This window comes from Pagrus pagrus (assembly GCF_965226575.1).
Source record: "Pagrus pagrus genome assembly, chromosome: 9".
Taxonomy (NCBI): domain Eukaryota; kingdom Metazoa; phylum Chordata; class Actinopteri; order Spariformes; family Sparidae; genus Pagrus; species Pagrus pagrus.
This window is the reverse complement of record NC_140193.1, coordinates 29,638,829-29,663,332: the sequence shown is the minus strand read 5'-3', so window position 1 is coordinate 29,663,332 and position 24,504 is coordinate 29,638,829. Positions and strand designations below refer to the sequence as shown.

Sequence of the window (24,504 nt, the reverse complement as noted above, 5' to 3'; positions counted from 1 at the left end):
TAACCTAGAGAGCAGAGTGGAACATGACAATAAACACAGAAAAGGCGAGCAAACCCCAAGGCAATTGTGTTGTGGGCTCAAAGTACATCAGCACCCTCACATCACACCCACATATCATTGTTGAATATGTAATTTAAAACCATAGGCAATGACTTGCTGCTAATACAGCCTCCACTCTTCTGGTTTCAGGCTTCCACCAGATGTTGAGCCTGGCTGCAGAGATTTGCTCCCATGCACTGATGTTAATCAATAAAAACTGGCTTGTAGTCAGCATTTCAGATGATCCTCAAACTTCTGGATGGAGCAGACCATTCATGTTCTTGCACACAAAACTCAGAATAATAATTTCATTACAACCCTGGCTTTGATCACAGAGACGTCATGTCATGTTGAAACGGAAAACAAAGATTTCCATTACAGGCTCTTATGAATCAGCTTCTTACTATGAATGATATCGTTTTAAATGGACATAAAATAATTTTCGGAACAGTTTTTAGCAACATTTGAGTCAGAATGTGATGACGGTTGTGTGGTTGTTTACTTGTGTTACCAGCACTGTCAATCAAATCTAATCAAACCAAACCCACACAGTTCTGAGGTTATAAGAACATACAGAGAGAAACCCGACTTAAAACAAAGTTTCAAATGGCCTTAATTGGAACTAAGGGACCTCGCCCAAATTGTAAAAACCAGCCCTAAAGGGTTGATTCCTAATGACCTCAGTGATCCCTCAACTTTGCGTTTCGCCATCAGCGGTCTAAAATTTCATTCCAGACAGCATATGGGCCGGATGAACAGAATACATATAACAGGATTACGTAATAAGGATACAAAGGTAACTGTATTCCAGTAAAAGACGTTATTAGATTACAGATACATTCAGTAAAAAAAGTGGGAATATCAACAGGATTACAATTTTAAAGTAAAGAATGATATACTGATCTGTAACAATGCACATGTGACAAAGTGTCTATTATGTCAGAAGACACACTTGTTATTAAGATCAAATAAAAGTCCCCTCACTGATATTTATTTTCTCTTGTATTTGCATATGTTTGGTATTGAGGTAATCCAAAAGTAGGCAGAAATGTTCATGAAGAAGTGAAGTTTTAAAGATTTTTATTCACGTTATGTTGAGTCACCGACTCTCTGGCATATTATCTGGTGTTTCCTGTGTTTACCCACAAGTTAAAGCAACATGCAACCAAATAAAACACGTCGTTACCTTGAGAAACTTTTGGATTTCTCTGGTTTGAACATTACTGGTAACATTTGGGACTATGTAAGTACACAACTCAACAAAATATTTAATGTGGAATTGCTACATATGATATCAACTGTTGGGTGGATGGCCATGAACACGTGACACAGACATGCTGTGGACTCTTCTTATTCTTATAACTAGTCTTATTATTAGAGACTTGCCTCTGCAGTGGTTTGGTGCTTTTAGAGACTGCTTGTTCAACTAAGTACATACATGTGTTTTTATTTACCCAAAGCACGTTCCTACTTACGTTTTTTAATTATTTTTTTCTGGAATAAAATTAAGTCTTTGAGTAGAAGTGTGATCAGTACAACCAATGCACATTTTCTAACTTTTATGCATATGTATGGATAAAGAAGGTAATAAGAAGCCAATATAAACAAGACATTATATTCTTTCCCGAGGAGGAGGGACATTTAAAGAAATTGAAGAGGGTGGGTTAGCATGAGTGTGCATGGATGAGTGCGTGTGTGTCATAGACCACCAAAGCGAGGAAAACCACCTCCACCAGCTCCAGTTTGACACATCCCAGTGCCAAGATGTTAAGTCATGGAAGTCAGTCAGTTCAGCTGTAAGAAGGGAAAAAACAGTCCAGAAACAAAGACACTATTATCCTCTGCATCTCCTTTTCCATCCATCCAGCCTTTCCCCATATGGGCCTGTTGTATTTAGCATGCATGTGGAGGTTCACAGTAATGGTCAGCCTGCGAGAGAGTCTGAACAATAAAACAAGCTCTGCCCCAGAAACATGTTTGACATGTGGAGAGGATGTGACGTCATTTCAGGGCAGTAATTACTGAAACATGCCACAACACTCAGGGATATTGTGCAAGATTTCCTACTACTGCTGACAATTTCCAAATCGTTACATTCATTTGGGACATTAACAATCAAACTAAAAGTACTGTTATTGAAAATAAACTCAGGATGAAATGAATAACTTTCAATCTGTTATATCAGGGTAGTTTGGCCAATGGCAATGCTTATGCCTATTTACATGCCCGGCAGATAGGGATCAACATTATCATATATTTAGAGTAATTTTTCTAGCCACCTACAAAATCTAAGTCCAATATTTACCGTCTTTTATCTTTCCTCTCTACCAACTCCTGAAGGAAATGTCTCTTTAGCTGCTGAATGCTTCAGTATTTTCGCCAGCAATCCTGATGAGGGCGAACCAGACACAACGAAGATACAATTCACTGTAAAGAAGATTGTATGATAAAACTTCTGTTTTTTAATTTCCTAAGTTACATCCAAACAAACAATAACAACACATACAACCGCAAAGACTTTAGTAAATACAAATCAAGTCAGAAAAATCAACTGGAGTGATGATAATATGTTCAGGATTCTCACAGGAGTGAAGCTGCTCTGTAGTCTGGTGGTACAGCAGCGGATACTACTGTGTCTTTTGCCAGTGTAGTGTAATATAACCATATAACCATAAGTAAGTAGTTATCGGTTAATGACAACTGGTAACAAGTACTGAGATGTTAAAGAATCTAATCAAAATGTGAATGAATCATAAATGAATGGTTAAAACATGTATTGCTCTGCACTAGTTGATTGAACATGCACCTAGTGATCGAATTGATGATTAAACTACTATATTGTGTTAACCTGGAGTGAAATATAACCACAAATGTAAGAGTGAAATCATGTAACCAAATATATACCACACTTTTATTATTATTTTTAAAAGCAATGCAGTCAGTAGGGCAGTGGAACATATCAAGGAGGAGACTTAGAGTTTAAAAAACCGTCTCACAGCCGCAGCACAGTGGAGGCGAGGCCACGCAGTGGCAGCACAGTAGATAAGGCGTGCAGGGGAAGTCCAGGATACCAGCTGCAAAGGGACTTCAAAGCGTGTCCCCGGTGTGGAGGTTGTCTTGACCAATGTTGGTATGGGTGGGCACGTTTAGCCTCGTGCAGGAAAATACCTGAGTCAGCAAAATTTGATACATAGACAAAAGAAAGAGCAAGGATTGAATAAACCATGGTGCCAACCCCCATCTTAGTGAATATGAGGAGTTAATTTTGTATTGAGAATTTGGGTCTTATCTGATGAGCTTTTGTCTGTGAGATCTCATGTTTTACTGTTTTACTGCACTCAGCTTTGGAGGACTCCTGGAGATTATTTCCTTTTTATTGGTGACTTTTTGAAACTCTGAAAAACCTTTTTGGACAAACAAAGAATAAGAAGTCGATACACGACACCAGATGGCATTACTTTGTCATTTCTGCTTGAGTCAGTGGTGACATCTCACTTGACTGATGTCACTGATGCTCTGTAGATGGTACATGTGATGTTATGGTGGTTTTAATCACCCACTGTAGAGCCTTCCTGTCCTGGGCCGTGATGAACCATGTCAGTTTGTGATGTTTCATGTAAGAATTATTTCTATTGCTGCTCTGTAAAAGTTGACAAGAAGAAGAGGTTGACTGCAACTTGACTGTTTTGGTTTACTCTCACTTCTTCCATTAGACTCATTTTCAGCTCAGCAGGCCAATGTTTCCATCAAAAAGGCACAATAAACAATAAACCCATCAATGGACCCACGTTACACTCAACACATTGAGCAACTAGCTGGTGAACATAATGAAGCATTTAGCAGCTAAACAGATATTTCTCTCAGGAGGAGACCAAAATTGCGCCAAAAAAAGGAGTTAACGTACTGTTAGCTCGCTACATGTCTGCTGGATACAACAGCTCACTAACAGGTTAGCCCTTACTTTAAAGGGTGATATAACATGTATGTGATGTTCTGCTTGTTGTGTAGTTCTACCCTAAAGTGCCCGCATACACTGATTAATGCTGTAAGATTAGATCAGTCTCTCTCTTGGCTGGGCCTTTTATTTACAGATGTTAATACAGTTTGCCAGGTGAATTTACAGCTCTGTTTCTTGTCTTGCCTAAATTGTTTTGTTGTTGTTGTTGTTGTTTTTTTGTTTTTTTTTTACCATCATACTATTTTTTGGGGAAATGCATTTGCAGCTATGAAATATAATTTTAAACAAAATAATAGATCTGTGACAATGTTATGGCTGTTGTGATTGGTCCAGACTTCACTCATAAATTTAGTCTTTTGCTTTTTCAGATGCTAATTTTAAATATATGTTCTAATATATCATATATATATATATATATATATATATATATATATATATATATAGTTAGTTATTTAGTTGGTTAGTAATTTAGGATTGGTCAGTTATAGAAGAGTGAGGACGGCAGTCGGCAATCTAGACTAAATTTAATGTGAGTCACATAGACAGAATTTCATTGGTAATGGTGGTTGTTTAACGATAAAGACAACAACTCCCTTTATCCCATGCTACTCATATATTTTCTTTCATTTAGATTGAAGGATCACTTGTGGAAGAAGTGTGATCGGGCCTCTGTTTATTCTTACATGTTTGTAAATGCTCATGATGAAGACAAGCAATTGAAAAAAAAAGGCTGTAATCAAAGCCATTTCTACTATACAAACCTTTGCTATCATAGTAATTAAGAGATTGTAAACACTAAAGCTATGAATGATTTCATGGCAATGGTCTTTTTATGTGGTGGGATGAGGCAAACTTTGTCTTTGATGCCATGTCACAAAGTGAAGGAAATAATCTAACTCAGGTGTATGATAAAAGCCTGTCATGTCTTCATGATGTACAACACGAGACGGTCAACAGGTCAAATCCTATGCTCAACTATAAATCAGAGCCCATACTAAAGCCATCCGGACAGCACAGAGGCATAAATTCTGCTAGTCAGCATTATACATGCTGCTATGAAATGTAATTTACTGTGTGAATCATACAAACAGAGGAAGTATTCCATAGTTACTACATGTTAAAGATTTTCCATGACGTAAGTCAAAGATTATTGCACTCATACGGTCTCCTCTTTCAGTATATGACAATGTTCTTACCTTTGCTGCACTTACTCATTTGTATTTTTAAAACTTAATGTCAGTTTGTACTTATTTCTGTTCAGTCCATTTAAAACATAACACTTAAAATAAATCAGCGTCTCTTGTATGAGCGCTGTCGACGTTATGTCTTTTCTCGAATTTCTGAGCATGTATGCATGCGACATGATTTCTGTATTTATTATCCTCATGACAGACATGATGTCAGTACTATAAATAAGTTAGTGTACTTTAATTGTTGTTTAACCATGATACAGTGTAGTCACTCTGAGCTGCGTAACCAGTTTGCCCAAGTAGGACACATGGAAATGATGATGAATCTCATTAAAATGCAGCCGTAATATACAGTATTTCTAAATTACTACGTCTGAGTCGGACTTTCCATGTGTGGGTTTGAATGGGAGAGGCGCACTGAGAATTAAGAAGGTACAGATCATTTCCTCCCAGATCTGGAAACAATTCAGGACAATTTTACCCGCCAGCCTTTTGTATGTGTGTGTGTGTGTGTGTGTGTGTTTGTGTGTGTGTGTGTGTGTGTGTGTGTGTGTGTGTGTGTGTGTGTGTGTGTGTGTGTGTGTGACAGCAGCTACATTAGCTCAAACATTAACCTGTAATTCTGAGAAAAGGAGATATCACACTGCAAACTGAGGTGTCACATTGCTTACCTAGGCACAACATTTTGTAACATAAAAAAACATTGTTAACACTCCAAATTCAGTGTCTGAATATTTAAATGTGTTTTTTCAAAGGATTGTATTTAAAAGTCTCATGTTAGTAACAAACTTGATTTGACATCCCTGATAGTGGCTGGTTCCTCATCTGGGCACCAGGATGTGACGTTTATCTGACACAATCAGGACATGATGATTTATGATACAAGAGCCACACAAGACTTGAGTAAATTGAGCTAATGGAACCCAACATTCTTATATCCATTAATGATTTTTTGTCCACTTGGGAACCATGCAACAAACTGTAAACACATGACTGACATATTATCACCTCATGAAGTTCATACAGTGAAAGAGTTAGCAAACAGTTGCCTATTTTCACAGCAGACATGATGCAACATTATTATTACAATAGAGTCAGTTAGTTTATGCTGACTTGGCAAATGTACATTCAATATCTTGCTCTTCAGCTCGTAATGCTCCACAATGTTCACCAGCTTGTCGCTACCGGTATGTTTTTGGCCTTTAACAAGCAGTGTACAGTGGCTTTAACAGATATTATGAAAATGAAAAGATTTATTTGGAAACCATGTTGCTGAGGACAGTGAGGCTGAACAAAAGCAGTAAAGCTGTGGGCCATAAAACCAAAATAATGTGGTGAAAGAAGCTGAAATGCTCAGTAGGTGTTGGGTTAGAACAGGCTCATTCTCTGTGGGTTCATCACCATAAACAACTTATTTCACATTTTAGAAAACCAATTCATCTATTATTATTATATAAAAAATAGAGTGGGCAGAAAGTATCAAAGTAATAGTAACATTCAACTTCATTACAGCTCACAATGTGTTCTTGGTGGTGTACCCCAGTTTTGAAGCCGTGGAAGAGACCTAACATCTGGTGAACCTCACACATGGTGTTGTGCACTTCGCCCCTATTGTGTGTCAGCCCCCTGCAGCCTGTGTTGTTGAGCAACTGTACTGACAGGACTCTGCAGGAGAGCTGAGCTGAGGAACTCCTTCCCTCTGTTAAAACAGAAACACAGCTCAACACAAGAAAATATTCTGCATTTAAAACAGTGCCATAATTAAGTTGCATTATCAATATTATCACAATAACAATGGATTAAATGATTGTAAAAGGGTTCACTTGTGACCCCCACTGAAAATGATCACCCAACTCTACACCTCTGCACGACACTCGTGCCTCTGTAGCTCATTGTTTTGGTTTTACGACACATTTGGTTTACTCCCTCTGCTCTCATCAAGCCTATGTCCAGCAGCAGCGGGCAAAATTTACATAAGGGGCTTTACAGTCTATACAGTACACCCTCTGTCCTTAGACCCTCGAGTCAGATAAGGAAAAACTCTCCCAAAACCTTTGGGGGAATGGACAGACATGCAGTACATGTTGTGTGTAATTAATCAACATAGTAGTGTGGACGATCAGGATGACAAAAATACTGATATGAAGAATGGATCCCGGAAGACATTGAGCAACCTTTAAATCTGAATCATGCAACCTCCTTTCCACTATCAAGACCTGGAAAGAAGACAGACAGGGGGACGACAAAAAGACAGACGACAAAAACACACAAGAGCAAAGCTCAAGCACACCATCCACACAGGTAGGAGAATGTAACAAACACACAGAGGGAAAGAGAGAGACAAGTGAAGAGGCTGAAATTCCTGGAGGACCAAGATCCAGATCCAGAACATCTGGAATGAGGCACTGACAGCCACAGGAGAGAGGGAGGTCCGGGACGACTGATAAAGCTTGAGTGAAAAAGAGGACGAGGAGGAGAAACTATCCAGTTGCTTTTGTTCTTTTTAATCAATAAATGAAGCTTGAACCTTGAGAGGGAGAAGACACTCTGCTCAAGAGTCCCACAGCTGTACATGTATGACACTAGAGCAGAGACTGAAAAAAACTAGCAGCTAAAACACATCTCAGCCGTTGGTGGAGACCAAAACAGAGCTATAAGGGACAGTGAATATTGGGTAAGGGTTACATTCGTCATGTGTTTTACAACATTATCTCCACTTCCCTCCAGAGTTTTCACAGGTTGAGTAATAATCTGATGATGACTGAACTGACTGACTGAGGATTAAATGCAGCTTTAAGTTAAAGAAAATAAGTGTTAGCAATCAAATGTACATGATTTAATGTAACAGCACATTCTGTGAGGAACAGATGTTCTCACAAAGGTAAATTATGCTTTTGAATCTTTGAACAGTTGTAGCTGAGCGCTGTCTGATGCTGGAAAACTTTATACAATCTTTAGCCTTTTGGGTAACCTGGAGAATGACACACTCCTCAACTGTTTGATAAACGTCTCCAAGTTTGTGGTGACGTTAACTCCAGATCCAGAAAGGTTGACATTTTACGTACTTAGAAGACTTTGTTCAAGTAAGAGCATATTATATATATTATATGAGCTAATGATGTAGCAAAAGTATCAATCTGAAAACCCATACTGTAAAATAAAGTAAGTGTAAGCTAAGAGTCATTATTATCTTTGAAATGTAAATGTAAAAAAAAAAAAAAGAAACAGAACAAAACTAGACATAAATATTGTAATGAGTGACCAGTAGTATTAATGAATTAACCTACAGTGAGTTATTGAGTAAAAGCCAGTGGATCCATGTAACACACGTGGATCTACTGGCTTTTACTCACGGTTGGCAGTGCAGCAGCCCGGGTCAGTGTTGAGTATATAAAGGCAGCAGCAGCAGCAGCAGCAGAGGGGCAGAGCTCAGACCTCCTCAGACCTCCTCAGTACCACCAGCACCACCAGCAGCAGCAGCAGCAGCAGCAGAGGGATCAGAGATGCGCGTCTTCACTCTCCTGCTGTCTCTCGGGTTCCTGCTGAAGGAGGCGCGATCATGGGGCTTCAAAAACGGAATATTTCATAATTCAATATGGCTGGGTAAATAACTTCTTTCTTCTTGCTCATGCTTACTTCTTGTCGTTTTAGCTTTGAAAAAAATCGTCGCTACGCTTAGATGTAAGCACTCTGTTCAGTGTAGACTGAGTGTGGACGGTGAAAACCTGATCGGGACACAATTAAATGATCGAGTAACAACCACTTAGCCTGTATTTGGACGTTCAGTGTAATAAGACTAAAGACACAGTGTCTCAGTGTCACCAGTGAGAACATATTCCACTTGTAATTCACATGTAATCAGTTACTATAACAGAGAGTTTGAAAGCATATTGCAATCTACAATTAGTCTAGTTGGAGAAGAAAGAAGTTGGAGGACAGCAACGTTTCACTTGGGAGAAGTGTAGTTTGGTTACCTGGAGCTATTTAGAACAACTCATTTAAATTTAACTCAAATTCAGATGGATATGAAATTATTACCCAATATGATACCAACAAGTCACATACCAGCAAAAAAAAAAAAAAAAAAAAATGCCACTGATGAGTTTATTGTGAAAAGTTCAAAGGTATTAATACTCCACTATATTCATGGGAAAATGCAAGGAATGTACAGTAGAGAGTCAGTAGTAATAGGCAGGAAAAAATCATTTCTTTTGTGGCTCAAAATTGTTTGTTATTTCTGCAGATAACTACACAGAACATGGCAAAAATAAACTTCCCTCCCAGTGTTTGCCTGTGGTAAGCACAGGGTTAGCAACAGGGCTGCTGCTAACAGCCTGGCTGCTGTTCAAAGCAAATGTTGACTGTAAAGATCTCAATTTGACACCGAAAAAACAATCTCAGTGCCATGAAGAGTAAAACATCTGGTTGTAATAAGCAGGTGGGTTTTGTTACTTACTGATCTAGTAGAAAGAAGGTAGTAAGAGGAGACATCTATCAGCAGGGCCACAGTATCTGACACAACACAGGTGCTCTCCATACAGTGAATGCCCGTCTGTTCACTCCTGCTTTACCTCAGTTTCTATCACTCTCCCTCTTCACCTTCCTTCTCTCCTCCATCAGCGAGGTTATTTTTGCAGTCTAGACTTTCCACAGTCTTTCCAGTTGCTCCTCAGTTACCTGAGGATAGCGACCGGGGAAAACAATGCCTCTTCCTGTAACAAAACTATATGCGGATCGTGTCATTTTTCTACAGCCAGTACACGGTGCAATCAGTGTTTACCTCAGAATAGTAAGTTATAGTAAAAAAGTTGTCTATAGCCAGTTTAACTACTTGAAACATTATGCAAATATGAACGTAGTTGAACTACCGGTTAGCTACTGCAAAATGTAGTTAAACTACTGCTTTGATTGCATGTACAGCCCAGCTCACCATTATTGGCACCCCTTCAGTTTTTGCATAACCTCTACAATATCTTCAGAAATAAATGGAAATGTACCAAATTCATATCATCAAGATCTTTTAATTGGAGGTCCAAAGTAATTTAACACAGAAAATAGTTTTTTCAACTTACATATTGTAATTTCAAAGAAGAAACAGAAAAAACAGCATGTGCAGCAATAATGGCCTCCCTCGTTAATATTTGGTTGCACACCCTTTGGCAGTGTTGCACTGCTTCTTGCACTTCTCAGCTGGTATTTTCTCCCACTCTTTCCTTGCAAATTGTTCAAGCTCTTGAACATTTGCAGGTTTCTTTTCCCCAGATTGCGGCTCATAGCAAAGATTTCAAGAGATCAATCGGAATGAGATCAGGACTCATTGCTGGCCAATTTGAAACAGTCCATTTTTTCCTTTTCAACCATTCCTGCATACTTTTGGATGTGTACTTTGGGTCTTTGTCTTGCTGGAGGACCCATGATCTTCGACTCAAACCAAGTTTTCTTACACTGGGTAGGACATTTCGCTCTAAAATCTCTTGGTAATTCTCTGATTTCATGATTCCTGTGATACGGTCAAGGCCTCCAGTACCAGATGCAACAAAGCAGCCCCACAGCATTATGGATCCTCCACCATGCTTAACTGTTGGTAGGGTGTTCTTTTCCATGTAGGCTTCATTGCGCTGTCTGTAAACAAACTGTTGGTGTGCATTGCCAAAAAGCTCTATTTTTGTTTCATCTGTCCACAGAACATTTTCCCAGAAGGATTGTGGTTTGTCCAAGTACTCTTTGGCAAAGATTAGTCGTTCCTTTTTATGTCTTTTCCTCAGCAATGGTGTCTTTCTTGGCCTTCGCCCATAAAGCCCTGTTTGGTTTAGTGTGCAGCGTATGGTACTTGTTGAAACCATGACCCCATACTGTTCCAGGTTGGTCTTCAGGTCTTTGGATGTTTGACGCGGTGTTTTTTCCACCATTTGCACCAACCTTCAAAGACTTCTCTCATCAATTTTTCTCTTCCCCCTACGTCCAGGGAGGTTCTTGACAGTTCCATGCTTTACAAACTTCTTAATAACATTACGCACTGTTTAAACAGGGATACCAAGGTCTTTGGAGATGGCCTTATACCCTTTGGAGGTCTTGTGTTTGCTAATTATCGCACTTCTGATGTCCTCAGACAGCTCCTTTGTCTTCACCATTGTGACAAAGTGACAGGGGATAACAGATGGCTTTTTAAAACACGGAAGTCATCATTCATTGGCTAATTCATGGGCACAGACAATTTATCACAGGTGATTCTCATTTGTGATTTACCACAGGTGAGTCACAATGTGTTTCCATACTGATTTACAGCAAAGGCTGCCAATACCAGTGACACAGCAAGCTTTAAGTTTTTCTATCTTTTCCTCCCATTGTTAATTGTTTTAAATTGTTGTTTAGCATTTGCTCTTTTGTATCAAACATGAGTTCTCTATAGAAAAGAAATGTTTCACTTTATTCATTTTTTTCCAGAAGATATTCCACATGATGTACTTAAACTTCATGGGTGCCAATAATGGTGAGCAGGACTGTAGTTCACTACTCCTCAACACACAGTTTTGTGTCGTTTTTTTCAAACAGAGCAAAAAATATCCCAACATAAAGGCATAATGTGAGGAGTTACAGGGATTAACAGGCAACACACCAGCAGCTTTCCCCTGTGCCAAACTGCATGTTTATGACCTGGCTGAGTGTTGCCTGAGGCCAGTAAACATGGGGAAATGACTTCATCTCAGGGCCTTCCCAGATGCAGCCAGATCAGAGTCATAAGAAAAGATAGTTCAAATATTTTCTATTTCTATTCCTTTGAGGATGGAATGGCTTTCACTTTGTGTAATCCTGCTGAAATTATATTATACTCATGTGTATTGAGATATTAATCAGACAAGCTGCTGACGTTCCCATACATACACCTCTGACTCACACTAATGAACCCTCTTCTGTATATTTTTACGAGGCGAGAGGGAAAGTAACAGAAGAGTGTTTCATAGTGCTAATGAGTTTGCCTTCCCTGAATCACAAGCACAGCATTTTCTATTATCGTTTCATGTAACTTCTGTCCTCTGTTACATATGTTTTCAAACTTTGGGAAATGTTTGGCGCATTAGGTCGCACTGATTCTCTTCTTTTGAAAAGTTGGTCACTGTTACACAAAGTTGATAGAGTGAACATTATTTACTCAAAATGTGTGCCATTCAGGATTATAAACTAAAAAGGTTAGTGTAGCAGTGAGAATGAACACTTAAATAGCATAAAACATTAATCATACAGGTGAAAAAAGATCATAATATCAACCTGAGGCTAATTTCTGTGGGCTTTCTGCCTCGTTTTGCAGTCATGCATGCGTAAAGCCAAAACAGGCTCAGCAGTGGACTCCCTGTTGAGGAGGCCAGGGAGCAAGTGACCCAATTGTTGGTGAACATCCAAAATGGTGAAAAATTTCACACAGTTACCTATTCTCCTTCATGTGTTATTAGCTCAATTTAATGTTCACCCTCACACTAAAAACATTGTCACCTGCTTGTCTACAGACCATTTTCACACAGCGGCCATTTTCGTCTGATGTCACGCTCAGATTGGGAAGCTCAAATGTTTTTATCTTTTCATTATCATTATTATTGCAATATCATATCACTGCTTCCTGACTGATCAGCAGCTGAAAAGACAATGCATAGATAAAATCTGTGGGACATCAGGCCATTTTTCGGGGTAAAAAACTACAAATTTGATAACCCGTTAGCTAACATTAGACGAAAGCTTACCTTAGCATTCAGCCACCTCCTAGCTAACGTTATTGGTTTGTGTTACACAGTTTAATAGGAAAGGTGCAAATTAATTCTAAAATATCAACATACATCTTGAACAGATTAATTAAAGCCTGGAAGTGAAATGCACATGATGTAATCAAACAGTAATGTTAGCTCGGAAGTGGTTGAATGCTAACATTGACTAATGGGATATCAAATATTTAGTTTTTCTTTGAAATATGTCCAGATGTCCATCCAGATTTCACCATCCATCATGTCATCAGTTGCTGATCAAGCAGGAAGTGGTGGAATGATAACAATTTGTCAGATTTTCAATGTTTATATGACTGAAACCAGAAATACAGCAGCGTAACATTTGAGCTTCCCACCCTGAGCATGATGTCAGAGGAAAACGTCTGCCACGTGTATATGGTCTAAAGCCCCGTGGATGATTTTTAGACCTCGCAAAATTAAGCAAATTCCTTTAATTGTGTGTGAACTGAATGCAAATCACAGTGGGTGCTACAGACAATGTCACCACCATAGCACAGACAACCATGCCTCACTTGCCTTTTTGTTGTCTCTCTCTGACAGAACAAGCAGCTGGAGTTTACCACCGGGAATCGCGCAAAGGGAGATACCAGCTGACATATAAAGAGGCCAAGGCTGTCTGCAAGTACGAGGGAGGGACGCTGGCCACTTATGAACAACTGGAGGCAGCTCGTCAAATAGGTCTGCAGCAGCTCACCCACAGACTCATCACCATCAATACACATGCAGAGCTCCAGCCAGAAAGATTCACTCCAGGGAAAGTGTATGGATCATAATTCATCACAACTTGCTCAAGGCACACTCTTTCATCACTGAACTAGTTCCCGTGAGTCTCTGAGTGCTGTTTGATCCATTAACTTGATACCTATTCTTAAGCGGTTTCCATTATCAGTCCATTTCACCAGCTGGAGGCAGGGAGAGCAGTGTTTACCCTTCCTTTCTCCCATGAAACATCATGTCTGAGGACCGGTCTCCGATGTTACTGTAGTGATGCATCGCTCAACCCGCAGGAATGCTTTTAACATGTAGGAAAAGAGGTTCATATGTTCACAGGGTAAAGGTCAATAGGAAGCAGTGAGTGAAACATAAGTTTCCACGAGTGCTCTGCAGTTGTATGACTCTGTGCCAAATCTTAAACAGCCCCAAGAGTATTGTAAAATCCTGTTAACACCTTCTTGGGTGGGTAATATCAGCCAATGCCTTGGCACAGAGATTGAATCCAGCCCGTAGCTCTGGCAGTGCAATCCACCTCCCTGTAGGTCTTTACAGCTGAGTTCCCCCACAGCAGTCCACCCAGGAGGTCCCTCTTTTATCTGGACTGTTCTGGACAGGGTCTGCTGATTGTAACTCTAAGCCTGAGGCCCCTGCCTCCACAAATTAGAAAAACAACAAACCAACAACCAAATACTCTTTTAATGGTCACCAGAAGACTCTGATCCAGGTTTTTTACTTTGAAACCGCCCTGTTGGCAGTGTCAAAAGACTTTCTGTATTTGAAAGAACACAGTAGATATTATCAGTGTATTGTTGCATTAAACCCATATTGTTCTGCTCTTGTTTAGGTTTCCATGTGTGTGCAGCTGGATGGTTTGACAAAGGACGTGTTGGCTACCCCATTGTCAAAGCTGGTGCCAATTGTGGTTTTGGGAAGGTTGGCATCATCGACTATGGATACAGGCTGAACAAAAGTGAGAAGTGGGATGTGTACTGCTACAACCCAAACTGTGAGTACAAGTTTTTTTTTCTACATAGTTACAGTGGCTTAAGCACAGACCAAAATACTTAACTTAAAGTTGCACTTATCAATAGTTTGATGAATGAAATGGTTATGTGTGAAAGGTGTTGCTTGCACTGACAAACCCACAATTAATTATCACCCTCTTTGGAGCTTTCTGCTGATTGTTGTGATTCTCTGACATAAAAATGACTCATAGGTCACTCCCAGCAACAGACAGCAGACAGACACAGTCAGTGCTGGTAAAGAAAGTGGAGCATTTAGCACTTTATGATTTAGTCAAATCTGCAAGGTTACAAGGTACATTTATTAGCTTTTTTTTTTTTTTTAAACACAAGGGTTTAAATTCATTGGAAAACACAAACAATTTATGAAGTGTGGGGGATAAATTGAAAAGTCTCAAGGCCTGAGGAAGCTGCTCTGTAGTCTGGTGGTATGGCAGTGGATACTTCTGTATCTTTTGCCAGATGGCAGCAAGGTGAACAGACTGTGGCTGGGTGGGTGTTGTCTTTTAGGGCGCACTCACACTAGGCAATCCGTATCGTGCCCAAGCATGTTTTACCCATAAAGTCCAGTTTGTTTGTGAGTGCTCTGCAACGTGAAGCATGATACACTTCCTTGGCCCTCATGCAAGAGCACAAGCACGGGTGCGCAACGTGGACATGAAGTATAATCATGCATATTACACCGCCTTGAAAACTCAAGAAATCCAGGAATGTTAGAGGGCTGTCTATGACCAAAACAACACAAAATAAGCCAAAAAAAGTCAGTAAAGTCATTGTCTCTGTGTTGATCTCCATTGTGCTGCGACCGCACTACGATGTGATGACGTATGTACGAGAGGCAACCGTGCTCAGGTGCAGTTGTGGCCGAAGCAATGTGAGTGCCATCCAGTCAGGATGCTTTTTCTGTAAAAGTTGACCAGAATCTGGCTCCAGAATTTAGCCTTCCTTAGTTTTCCTAGGAAGCAGAGCCTTTTCTGTGCTTTTTTAACCAGGGTGGTGACATGGGATGACCAAGATAGGTTCTCTGTGATGGTAATTCAGAGGAACCTAAAACTGTTTACATTCTCCACCTCAGCTCCACTGATGTAGACAGGTTTGTTTTTCCTCCTTCTTTCTAAAATCAACAATCAGCTCCTTGGTTTTGCTGACGTTGGGCAGTAGATTGTTCTCTGTGCACCACTCTGCAAGATTGTTGATTTCCTTTGTGTCTGCTGAATGTGTAAAAAAGCAATTGTGACTTTATGTGGGAAAATATATCAGTATCTTATCTGTACACCTCTTTTTTGCTGAAACTAAGTGGCCAAAAAAATCTGCACAATCATAAGGTACTTTATCTATTTTCACTTTAGTTACCCCTCTAGTGTCACTTCTTGAAGTGCCTCTCTACTGCAGTAGCATAAAAAGCAAGAAGAGTCTGCGCCTGGGGAAGGTTGAGGTGGTTGGATGGGACATACACTGAACTTTCCCCCAGGAGAGCGAGGCTTGAGTCCTGTATGTGACCAGTGATTTGTTTTTAAGTTGTATGTAAGTAAGTAAGGTAACCTAACCAAGTAGTTTTTTGGCCTCAATCTAACCAAACTGCGACCGTTACAGTCCAAAAGTCAGAAAATGTCAAATTTTGTCAGCAAGCTTTATTTTGAAAGTTTGAAAGTTAACAATTGTTGGCCGCTACGAGGGCAGAAGACCTAAACAAAACACTAACAGAATTATTGCCCTGACATTGCTTAACACACAAAGTCAGTGAGTTTGGCAGAATATTTGACTGAAAATCAAGTTCAATTAATTTGCCATCAAACCAAAGCATTCAGCTAAAAGAGGACAAAAAGATTGTCATTGAGTTCGTGAGCTATTACTTTATCATCATACTGAGTTATTCAATTCAAACTATTGATTCCTGGAGCACATTTTAATGTCTGAATGCAGGGCTTTTATCTGTAGTAGTTTTTTGGGTACCGATACTTAAAAGAATCTTTGTGGTTTAAAGAGTAAGTGATGACTCTACTGCTGTGGTTAAGAGTCAGAGCCATGAGTCCCAGAGGGGCAGACCCAGACTCACAGGTTAAGAGTAGTCATCAAGTCTGAGGCTCCACAGACTCACTCAGGATGCTGTCATCACCATTGCTACCAGTGCAGGGTGGGATCAGAGGGCTCTTTGTTAAAGCCACAATCTCAGTCCCTCCCTGTGAGTTATCATGGTCAGACCAAGAATAAACTTGGAGGAAGCAAGAACATATCAGTGTGGATAAGACGTCAGTAGAGAACGTGATAACTCACACACAGGCTGGCCTATGAGTGAGAGGTTTTAACAACCACAACGCCAGAATTAGTCATTATTTTCATCATCTGCCTGATTCATCACACTTTTTTACTCTTTACTCTTTTTAATCTAAAAACACTTAACATGCAACCAGACTGTCTGTGATAAACTGGTCACGTTTAGAAAACTGTTCTAAATGTTGCCACTGTGCCTCCATTCAGTAAAGTTTAGTAGTTTTAGTTTAGTATCAGAAAAACTTTATTGTCCATTATAAGGTGATGGAAATGTGTATTTTATGTTTTGACTGATAGATACCAAAATCAATATTTGAGAGTTCGCTGATATATTATAGATGTTATATATTTGCTGATATTTGCCTTTTATGAATGGATCAATTAAACCGACAATAACACTTACTATTTACAGGCAACAGACACAAACTGTTATACTACACACACTACACTACACAGATATATATTCACCTTTAATAGTTGGGTTAGTGCTCTTGTCAGTAAACAGTTGCTCATATACACATCCAGCTAACACGAAGCAACATCAGTATTCATTTGGAAGTTAAATATTCACGATCCTTCTTGAGCTCTGTTCGGTCTCCACTAAATCCTAGAAAATATTCAGCTCTTCCGTATCAGTAGTTCTTATATAATCATGGATTTTTAAGGATCTCTTTGTCCTCTTCTGTCCTCTCATTGTTTTGGCCTGCAAAAATTTGTTCTCATCAGCTCCATTTTCATTGAGAAATGTACGGACTGTTAGATGTGTACACAGACTATTGTTTGCTAACACTGTCCCTCTCAGAGTGTTAGAAATTTGTCATATTTTTTGCAATTATAATATGTTTGGCGTCTAAAACTCTTCATCTACAAATCTACAGCTGTCAAGCAGATGATGTGGAGTATAAAGTATAAAAATTCAAGCTTAATATCATTCTACAACTCTTTTTCAACTTTCTTTTGGTGTAGTATTGATGATGAGTTCAGGAGTGTCAGCCTGGAGAATGAAGCTGCTCTGTAGTCTGGTGTTATGACAGCAGATACTTCTGTATCTCTTGGCAGCAGGGTGAACAGACTGTGGCTGGGTGGGTGTTGTCTTTTAGTATCTCTGGGCTCTGTGCAGACATCTCACTTCACTGATGTCACTGATGCTCTGTAGATGGTACCAGTGATGTTCTGGTGGTTTTAATCAGCCGCTATAGATCCTTCCTGTCCTGGGCCATGATGAACCATGCCAGTTTGTGTTTTCTGTTGGGATTCTTTCATTTCAGGCAATAGTACTTGTTGTTAGGTAAATATTTTTGACTCCTTAACAGCTAAACGCTCCACTATTTTTACCAGGGCTGCTGGATCTCTGTCTGACCGCTGTTTGATACTGAGCAGGCAGGCTACAGTGAATTTTTTTAACACTATGGGAGCGATGAGACTGAGACTAAACAGTTAAGTTGTGGGTTGTAAAACTCAAAACAAAAGAAAGATGCAAAGCTTTGTTGAGCCGAAGGGAGTTACTGAGTTGATGGTTAGTTCTGTGTTGGTTCATCACTATGAGCGTCCCCTTTCACATCATACAGTCATTTGATCCACTGTTAATACATTTTTAGACTTAGACTTTATTATCCCAAGGGGACATTCCTTTTCACAGCAACATACACCATATACAGTTTACAAAAACTGTACATACAACAACACACAGTAAAAACACACAATACCAAACAGCAATTGCAAACCACACTCGGGTCTGCAGGCCTCACTAAACTTTTATATAAAAATGTTGATTTTAAAAGTTTTAATCTTAAAGAATTGTAAGTATATACTGAGAGGGACATTCTACAGACTATATAACTGCAGCACTGCCTCTGTTACTTACAGTATTTCTACTAACTTATTGAGTGATATACAGCATATGCATATACAGATGTTTCTGTTGAAAAAGAAAAAAAGCTGTGGAAGCCATTTTACTGTATATATCAGACATCTTGGCTAAACTGTGCCCCAGTGATGGATGTTAGCCTACTTTTTTAATGAACTACAAATGAGAAATGATGTTAATGACATTAAATTCCTTGTCCCTTCAGGACGTCTAGTGGAAAAGCTTTTGATGCCATTGTCACCAGTCTCAACATGTGTGTTTGATTTCATTTACTCAAAAAGGTTCTTTTCCCTGTTCTGAGTTCATTTGGAGCTCACACGCAAGAGACAGACCCCCAAACCAAAATTCTTCACATGAACAGATGCATAATCCCACCCGCTGACTGAAGGAATATGCTGTGGCCAATTTAAAGTGGTCATTTTGCCTGAGAACACAGACACAACATTTATTCAAATGTCCTCAGTTGACAGTGGGCCAGAAGGACTTTTTTTACTGTAGTGATATAGAATGTATTACTGATTTGTGCACATTTGAGGTAAATGACTAAACTGTACATGTGCTGGGTTATGCTCTGTCCCCTGTGACCCTACACAGAAAAGAAAGATGTGGGCCTTTATTCATTTTAGTTTTCAATTTTGTAGACCACTATGTATTAATCTACTGAGATCCCACTGCTTACGTCTCCCTTGAGCTTGCAGGATATTCATGATTTTAAAAGAATTCGCTAGTCTCAGACAAAAAAATAAAAACAAAAAAGAAGCTGTATACTCAGTTTTGTTTATTATCCTTTCAGAAATCCTTTTTGCATCCATGACAACTGTCAGACAACAACCACAATATTACAACTACAATCAAAGACAGGCATTTAAAGTGCTTCACATCATCACCAACATTAGAGAATATAAATATACCAAAATGCAAGAATAGACAATGCTTATGGTGCTAATGGAGATCCTAGACAGTGACACACAGCTCAAATCACTAGGTTTTGTCTAAGTGCCAAAGGGCTGGATTTACAAATTCCTCATGTCTGACCTGTATAGCAAGAACTTTAAGTGTGTTAAAAATGCATTTATATTTATTTTTCTTGCTCTCTTTATTAATTTTCGTAATTAAAAAAATATATATAGATACAAAAGTACAGGGGAAAAAAACAAAGCACCTTTTTATTTTTAAAAGCTGATTTTCAGTTTGATTCTCATTAATCTCCTCTGCTTAAACAGTCTGGGTTGAAACTTTTAAATGAAATAAATGTACTTTAGTGCCTAGCAAAAGACACAAGTAATAAACTGGCTTATTGGTGTTGTGCCTACTAACAACATGATCAAAGGGCCGGAAACAGGGTTGTTAAAGGGCCACATTTGGCCCACGGGCTGCCAGTTGAATAGGTCTTTTATAAAGGATCTGTGGGCACAGGAAGTCTGCAGAGGTGGTACATTGTATCTCCGGCCTGGTGAGGATTACCCTTCCTTTCCCCATCACTTGTGTCTCACAAAGCAGTGACATGCTGTGTTTCTTACTGAGTTTGCTCTTGTTAACTACAGACAGTGAAAAATAGTGAAGTGAAGCAGAAAGCTAAACTTTATTTATGAGACTGAGTAGTGAACTGGCTGCAAATACATCTCTCTGCTGAAACTGCGGGGGTATCATACTATCACCTGCCCGTGGCTGTTTACCTGGATATTTATATTTATTTGCAACTTCAATAGGTCAATATGTCCCCCTTTTTCATATCAAAGTTCATTTGTTTAGTTTTGTAGTATTTAGTTTGAGAGAACTCGCACGACACCAATTAACAAACTCCACCTTCACAATTGTTTCATCATCAGTGATCGATCCAATAATCACTGTCATCAGTGATTTTAACATTGGAAACATCACGAGTTAGTCCTACTTACATTTGCATAAACAGCACACAAAACTGTGGAGATACACCCCCTTGTGGGGCTCCAGTGTTGGTAAAAACAGGGGAGGACACTGCGGCATTTACTGACACACTGTGATCTATCAGCCAACAAGGACTCCACCCACCTGATGATTCTCCTTTCCCTTCTCCATCTTCATATTGAGAGCTGTGGTATCTTCTAATTGTCACATTTCAGATGCCATACCTTCAATCATTTAACAGAGTTAGTAAGGGGACACTGAGGACATGTGTTCGATATCACTTGGTGAAAATGCTTTTTCATACTACACACCCCCTTTACAAGAGAAACTTCATTTGGAAACATTGCCTCATGCCACATTCAGAGGCCCCATTCAAACCACTTTATAATAGTCACACTCTTCCCTTTGTGCCTCACAGGTCCTATGTTATTCTGCTATATGTGAATGTTTCCAATTTTTGCGAGACTAGATTCTAAATAAAGGTTGAATAAATGGAATAAATGATCAGTAAAGCTGCTGCAATGTCACAAAATCTCATTGACTATTATTCAAGAAATCTAGAGTCCAAATGTCTATTACTTACAAATGTCTGCAATGGGCCGCTTTGGGCCTGGGTGTTTGGGGGGAGTTTGGGTCAGAGCAGGACAGGTAACTGCAGAGCAGATGAGGGAAGTGAGAACAGAGGTGTAATTGGGTGAGGCAGTCAGGCGATGGGGAAAAGAGGTGATATCTGAGGGCATCTGGTGGACCAGTGGAGAATAGCAAAGAAGAGGTGGGACTGGACTGGCTGGATGAAGGTACAGAGAGGTAGATTGTGTCAGGGCAGCCCAAAGATAGGAACTATATATGCAGCCTAATTCATTGTTTGCTAGAAATGTGTTATGTATTGTAAATCTTGCAGGCCCTTTCTGTACATGAAGTAACCTAACACGGGGTCCGGAACATATGTTAAAGGAACACAGCATTAAAACTGTATTTGAGAAGACTAATCAGTCCATGTCATCCATGTGTCTTACAGCCAAGGAGTGTGGTGGGGTGCTGACAGACCAGCAGAAGGTCATTCAGTCACCTGGCTTCCCTGAGGAGTATCAGGACCAGCAGATCTGCTACTGGCACATCCGTGTGCGCCTGGGCCAGAGGATCCACCTCCACTTCCTGGAATTTGATGTGGAGGATGACACAGCGTGTCTAGCAGATTACCTGGATGTGTATGACAGCTACGACGATATCTCAGGCTTTGCTGGGAGGTGAGGATCATTAAGGGAAACAGTAGGAAGTGTGTAAACTTGTAGATCCCAAAACTTTATGGAACTGAAACAGGCATATATAAACATTTATTATGCTGATAGAATACTCTGTACTGATCAAAGATGAACATATATTCACACATGAGGCATTCAAGATACATGACCAAAAATCAGATAGTTGAAAAGTTGATGAAATTGATGTATTTTGAATATATTTATAAAGATACAATACAAAATCTAAACAAAGTTCAAACCAGGAAAAACACAAGGAATAAAAGCCAGAAACATACCATGGCAGAAGGGACAGGCTCAGAGGAACCAAAGAGACGAACTGACAAACACAGCAGGGAGCACACAGACTATATACACAAGGGCTGAATAACTTATAGGACACAGGTGAACACAGAAAAAGGGCAAAAGCAAAACATGATACATGAGGGCAGAACTTCAAAATAAAACAGGAAATAACAAAACCACAACTAAAACCATGACAGGAACGAGATGATACTGAAGTGCCCAGCTCACTCTTGTTTTGGTTAAACTGTGGTCAAAATATTCTTTTCTGATTGGTCAGCAAATGCCCACTGCAAATGTATCACAGTTGGGCACGCCAGAAATATAGCTTCAACTGATAATTTAACCAAAAGTCTAAATCAGTGCACTAAATGGTTAAAGCTGCTGTAAGTGATATATTTTTTATGAAAATAAGTGTTAAATAGCTCTATATTCCAGCAGTGATCAGAGTTATAGATTGTTTATTCATTAACCCATGTCTCTCCTCCTGCTCATGCAGTAAAAGAGAAAAGAAATGTTCTGGTATCCCTGCCCACTTTATCCAATCAGGACAGAGAACTGCACCTTCCCAGTAATTACTACCAAATTACATTTTTATTCCAGGAAAGTTTACAGAAATTGTCCTGAGGTCACAGGACCAACAAATAAACATTACGCGCTAAGTCAATGTATATTAAATGTGTGGGTAGCCATAGCAACAATGCATGTGCTTACCACTCCCTGGTGAAATAACTCATGCCTCACTCAAACAAATGTTTCTTTATAACAGATGAAACAGTAATCGTTAATGAAATGTGTTTCAGTGGTGACAGTATAAATACTGTGACCTGTGGAGGAACATCAGCTCATGTCGCGTTATTTTCCTGCATCTGGACAGTCATGCATTAGTGCGTAGCTGTCAGATTAAGCCACTGACATTTAGCACTTTTAAGTGTCAATTTTTAATTTATTTTTTATTTAATTTGTTTACCAGGGCTGCAACTAAAGATTATTATTAGTGATTAATCTCTTAATTTTGTTGAAGTTAAAAAAGTAGCCTATAAAATGTCATAAAATAATTAAAATGCCCTTCAAAAGTTCACAGATCCCAATGTGACTTTTTCAAATTGCTTGTTTTTGTCAAACCTCAATCCAAACCACAAATATATTCAGGTTTACACTGATATAAAAACAGCAAATCCTCTCATTTGAGAAGCTGGAAAAACAAAATATTTGGCATTTTTGTCCTATACGCCACAAACATGATTAACTGATCGTCAAATTTGTTTGAGGAGAATGTGTTGTGAAAGTCTAACATGAACATCTGTTTGTTTACAGATTCTGTGGTGATTATTTACCTGACGATTTCATCAGTACAGGTGAGATGTCCTCATAATAATAATCATGTCCAGTAATAAACATACAGCGTTTCTCTGTTGTCACAATGAGGAAACATTATGTGGCTGCACCAGAATAAAAAAAAATGAAATGATCTCTGATCCTTTTTTTCACAGGAAACGTGATGACACTAAAGTTCCTCACTGATGCTTCAGTCACAGCCGGGGGCTTCCAGCTACAATACACTGCCTTTAATGCATCTCTGTATTCAAACAATTACACCCACTATCATCACTGACTGCTTTAATGCACTTGTGTAATCCTGTTGCTGTATTTATGATGTTATTGGTTAGCTCATGTACTGTAATTAATTCTTTATAACTGATTTAATAAATAATTCAATTAAAATAAACAAGTTAATTAAATTGTGTTGCAGTCTCATTCTTCTTACGGTCTATAAATATAAGTATATTCACCTGCCCTGAGGATACCTTTATTGACTTTCGCCCTGAAAAGCTTACTATGATATTGACCATGGTGTTTTGTGAACAGGTTTTGGGTCAACACGGTTGCTTCTTTGTCTCTTAGTGTCTAATTTCTGCATCTTTCAGGTCAGACTATTGTGTAAGTTCTGGAGGACTGACTCAAATCTATTCACACAGGACTAGTATCACCTGGGTACCTCCAGTAATTTGTATTCATTTCGGACGACATCTGTGATTTTTATCACTTGCAAATCTGGCATGTCAGTAATTTAAGTACAACTTTCACCACATATTACCTATATTTAGCCAAACATGAGGGTCATGTGATAATGAATCCTCTGCAAATAGGCTTAGGTAGAAAATATCTGTGTTTGCTACCTTTACCTTTTAAAATGTATTTTTTATGTGTTCATTTGTTTAATTACACTCCAACTGCTATAC

At 39.1% G+C, this 24,504-nt stretch overlaps 1 protein-coding gene across 2 annotated transcripts; it reads left to right on the top strand.

Annotated features, from left to right (window-relative positions):
* The first annotated feature begins 8,591 nt into the window (after nucleotides 1–8,591).
* On the top strand, nucleotides 8,592–23,997 carry tnfaip6 (tumor necrosis factor, alpha-induced protein 6). Of its 2 annotated transcripts, none has more exons than XM_084361827.1 (6): nucleotides 8,592–8,790; nucleotides 13,500–13,637; nucleotides 14,518–14,679; nucleotides 21,739–21,967; nucleotides 23,579–23,619; nucleotides 23,755–23,997. In XM_084361827.1, the coding sequence occupies exons 1-6, from the start codon at nucleotides 8,691–8,693 to the stop codon at nucleotides 23,874–23,876; spliced, it is 792 nt and encodes a 263-aa protein (XP_084217953.1). In that variant the 5' UTR covers nucleotides 8,592–8,690; the 3' UTR covers nucleotides 23,877–23,997. The 2 variants fall into 2 exon arrangements, with proteins under 2 accessions (XP_084217953.1, XP_084217954.1); XM_084361828.1 differs by lacking the exon at nucleotides 8,592–8,790 and adding an exon at nucleotides 11,583–11,677.
* The last annotated feature ends 507 nt before the right edge of the window (nucleotides 23,998–24,504 follow it).

Bases quoted from the DNA above. Each gene is read 5' to 3' on its own strand.
- tnfaip6 (XM_084361827.1), top strand. From the start codon at position 8,691: ATGCGCGTCTTCACTCTCCTGCTGTCTCTCGGGTTCCTGCTGAAGGAG. The intron at 8,791-13,499 runs GTAAATAACTTC...TCTCTCTGACAG, and splicing joins TCATAATTCAATATGGCTGG to AACAAGCAGCTGGAGTTTAC. The intron at 13,638-14,517 runs GTCTGCAGCAGC...GCTCTTGTTTAG, and splicing joins GGAGGCAGCTCGTCAAATAG to GTTTCCATGTGTGTGCAGCT.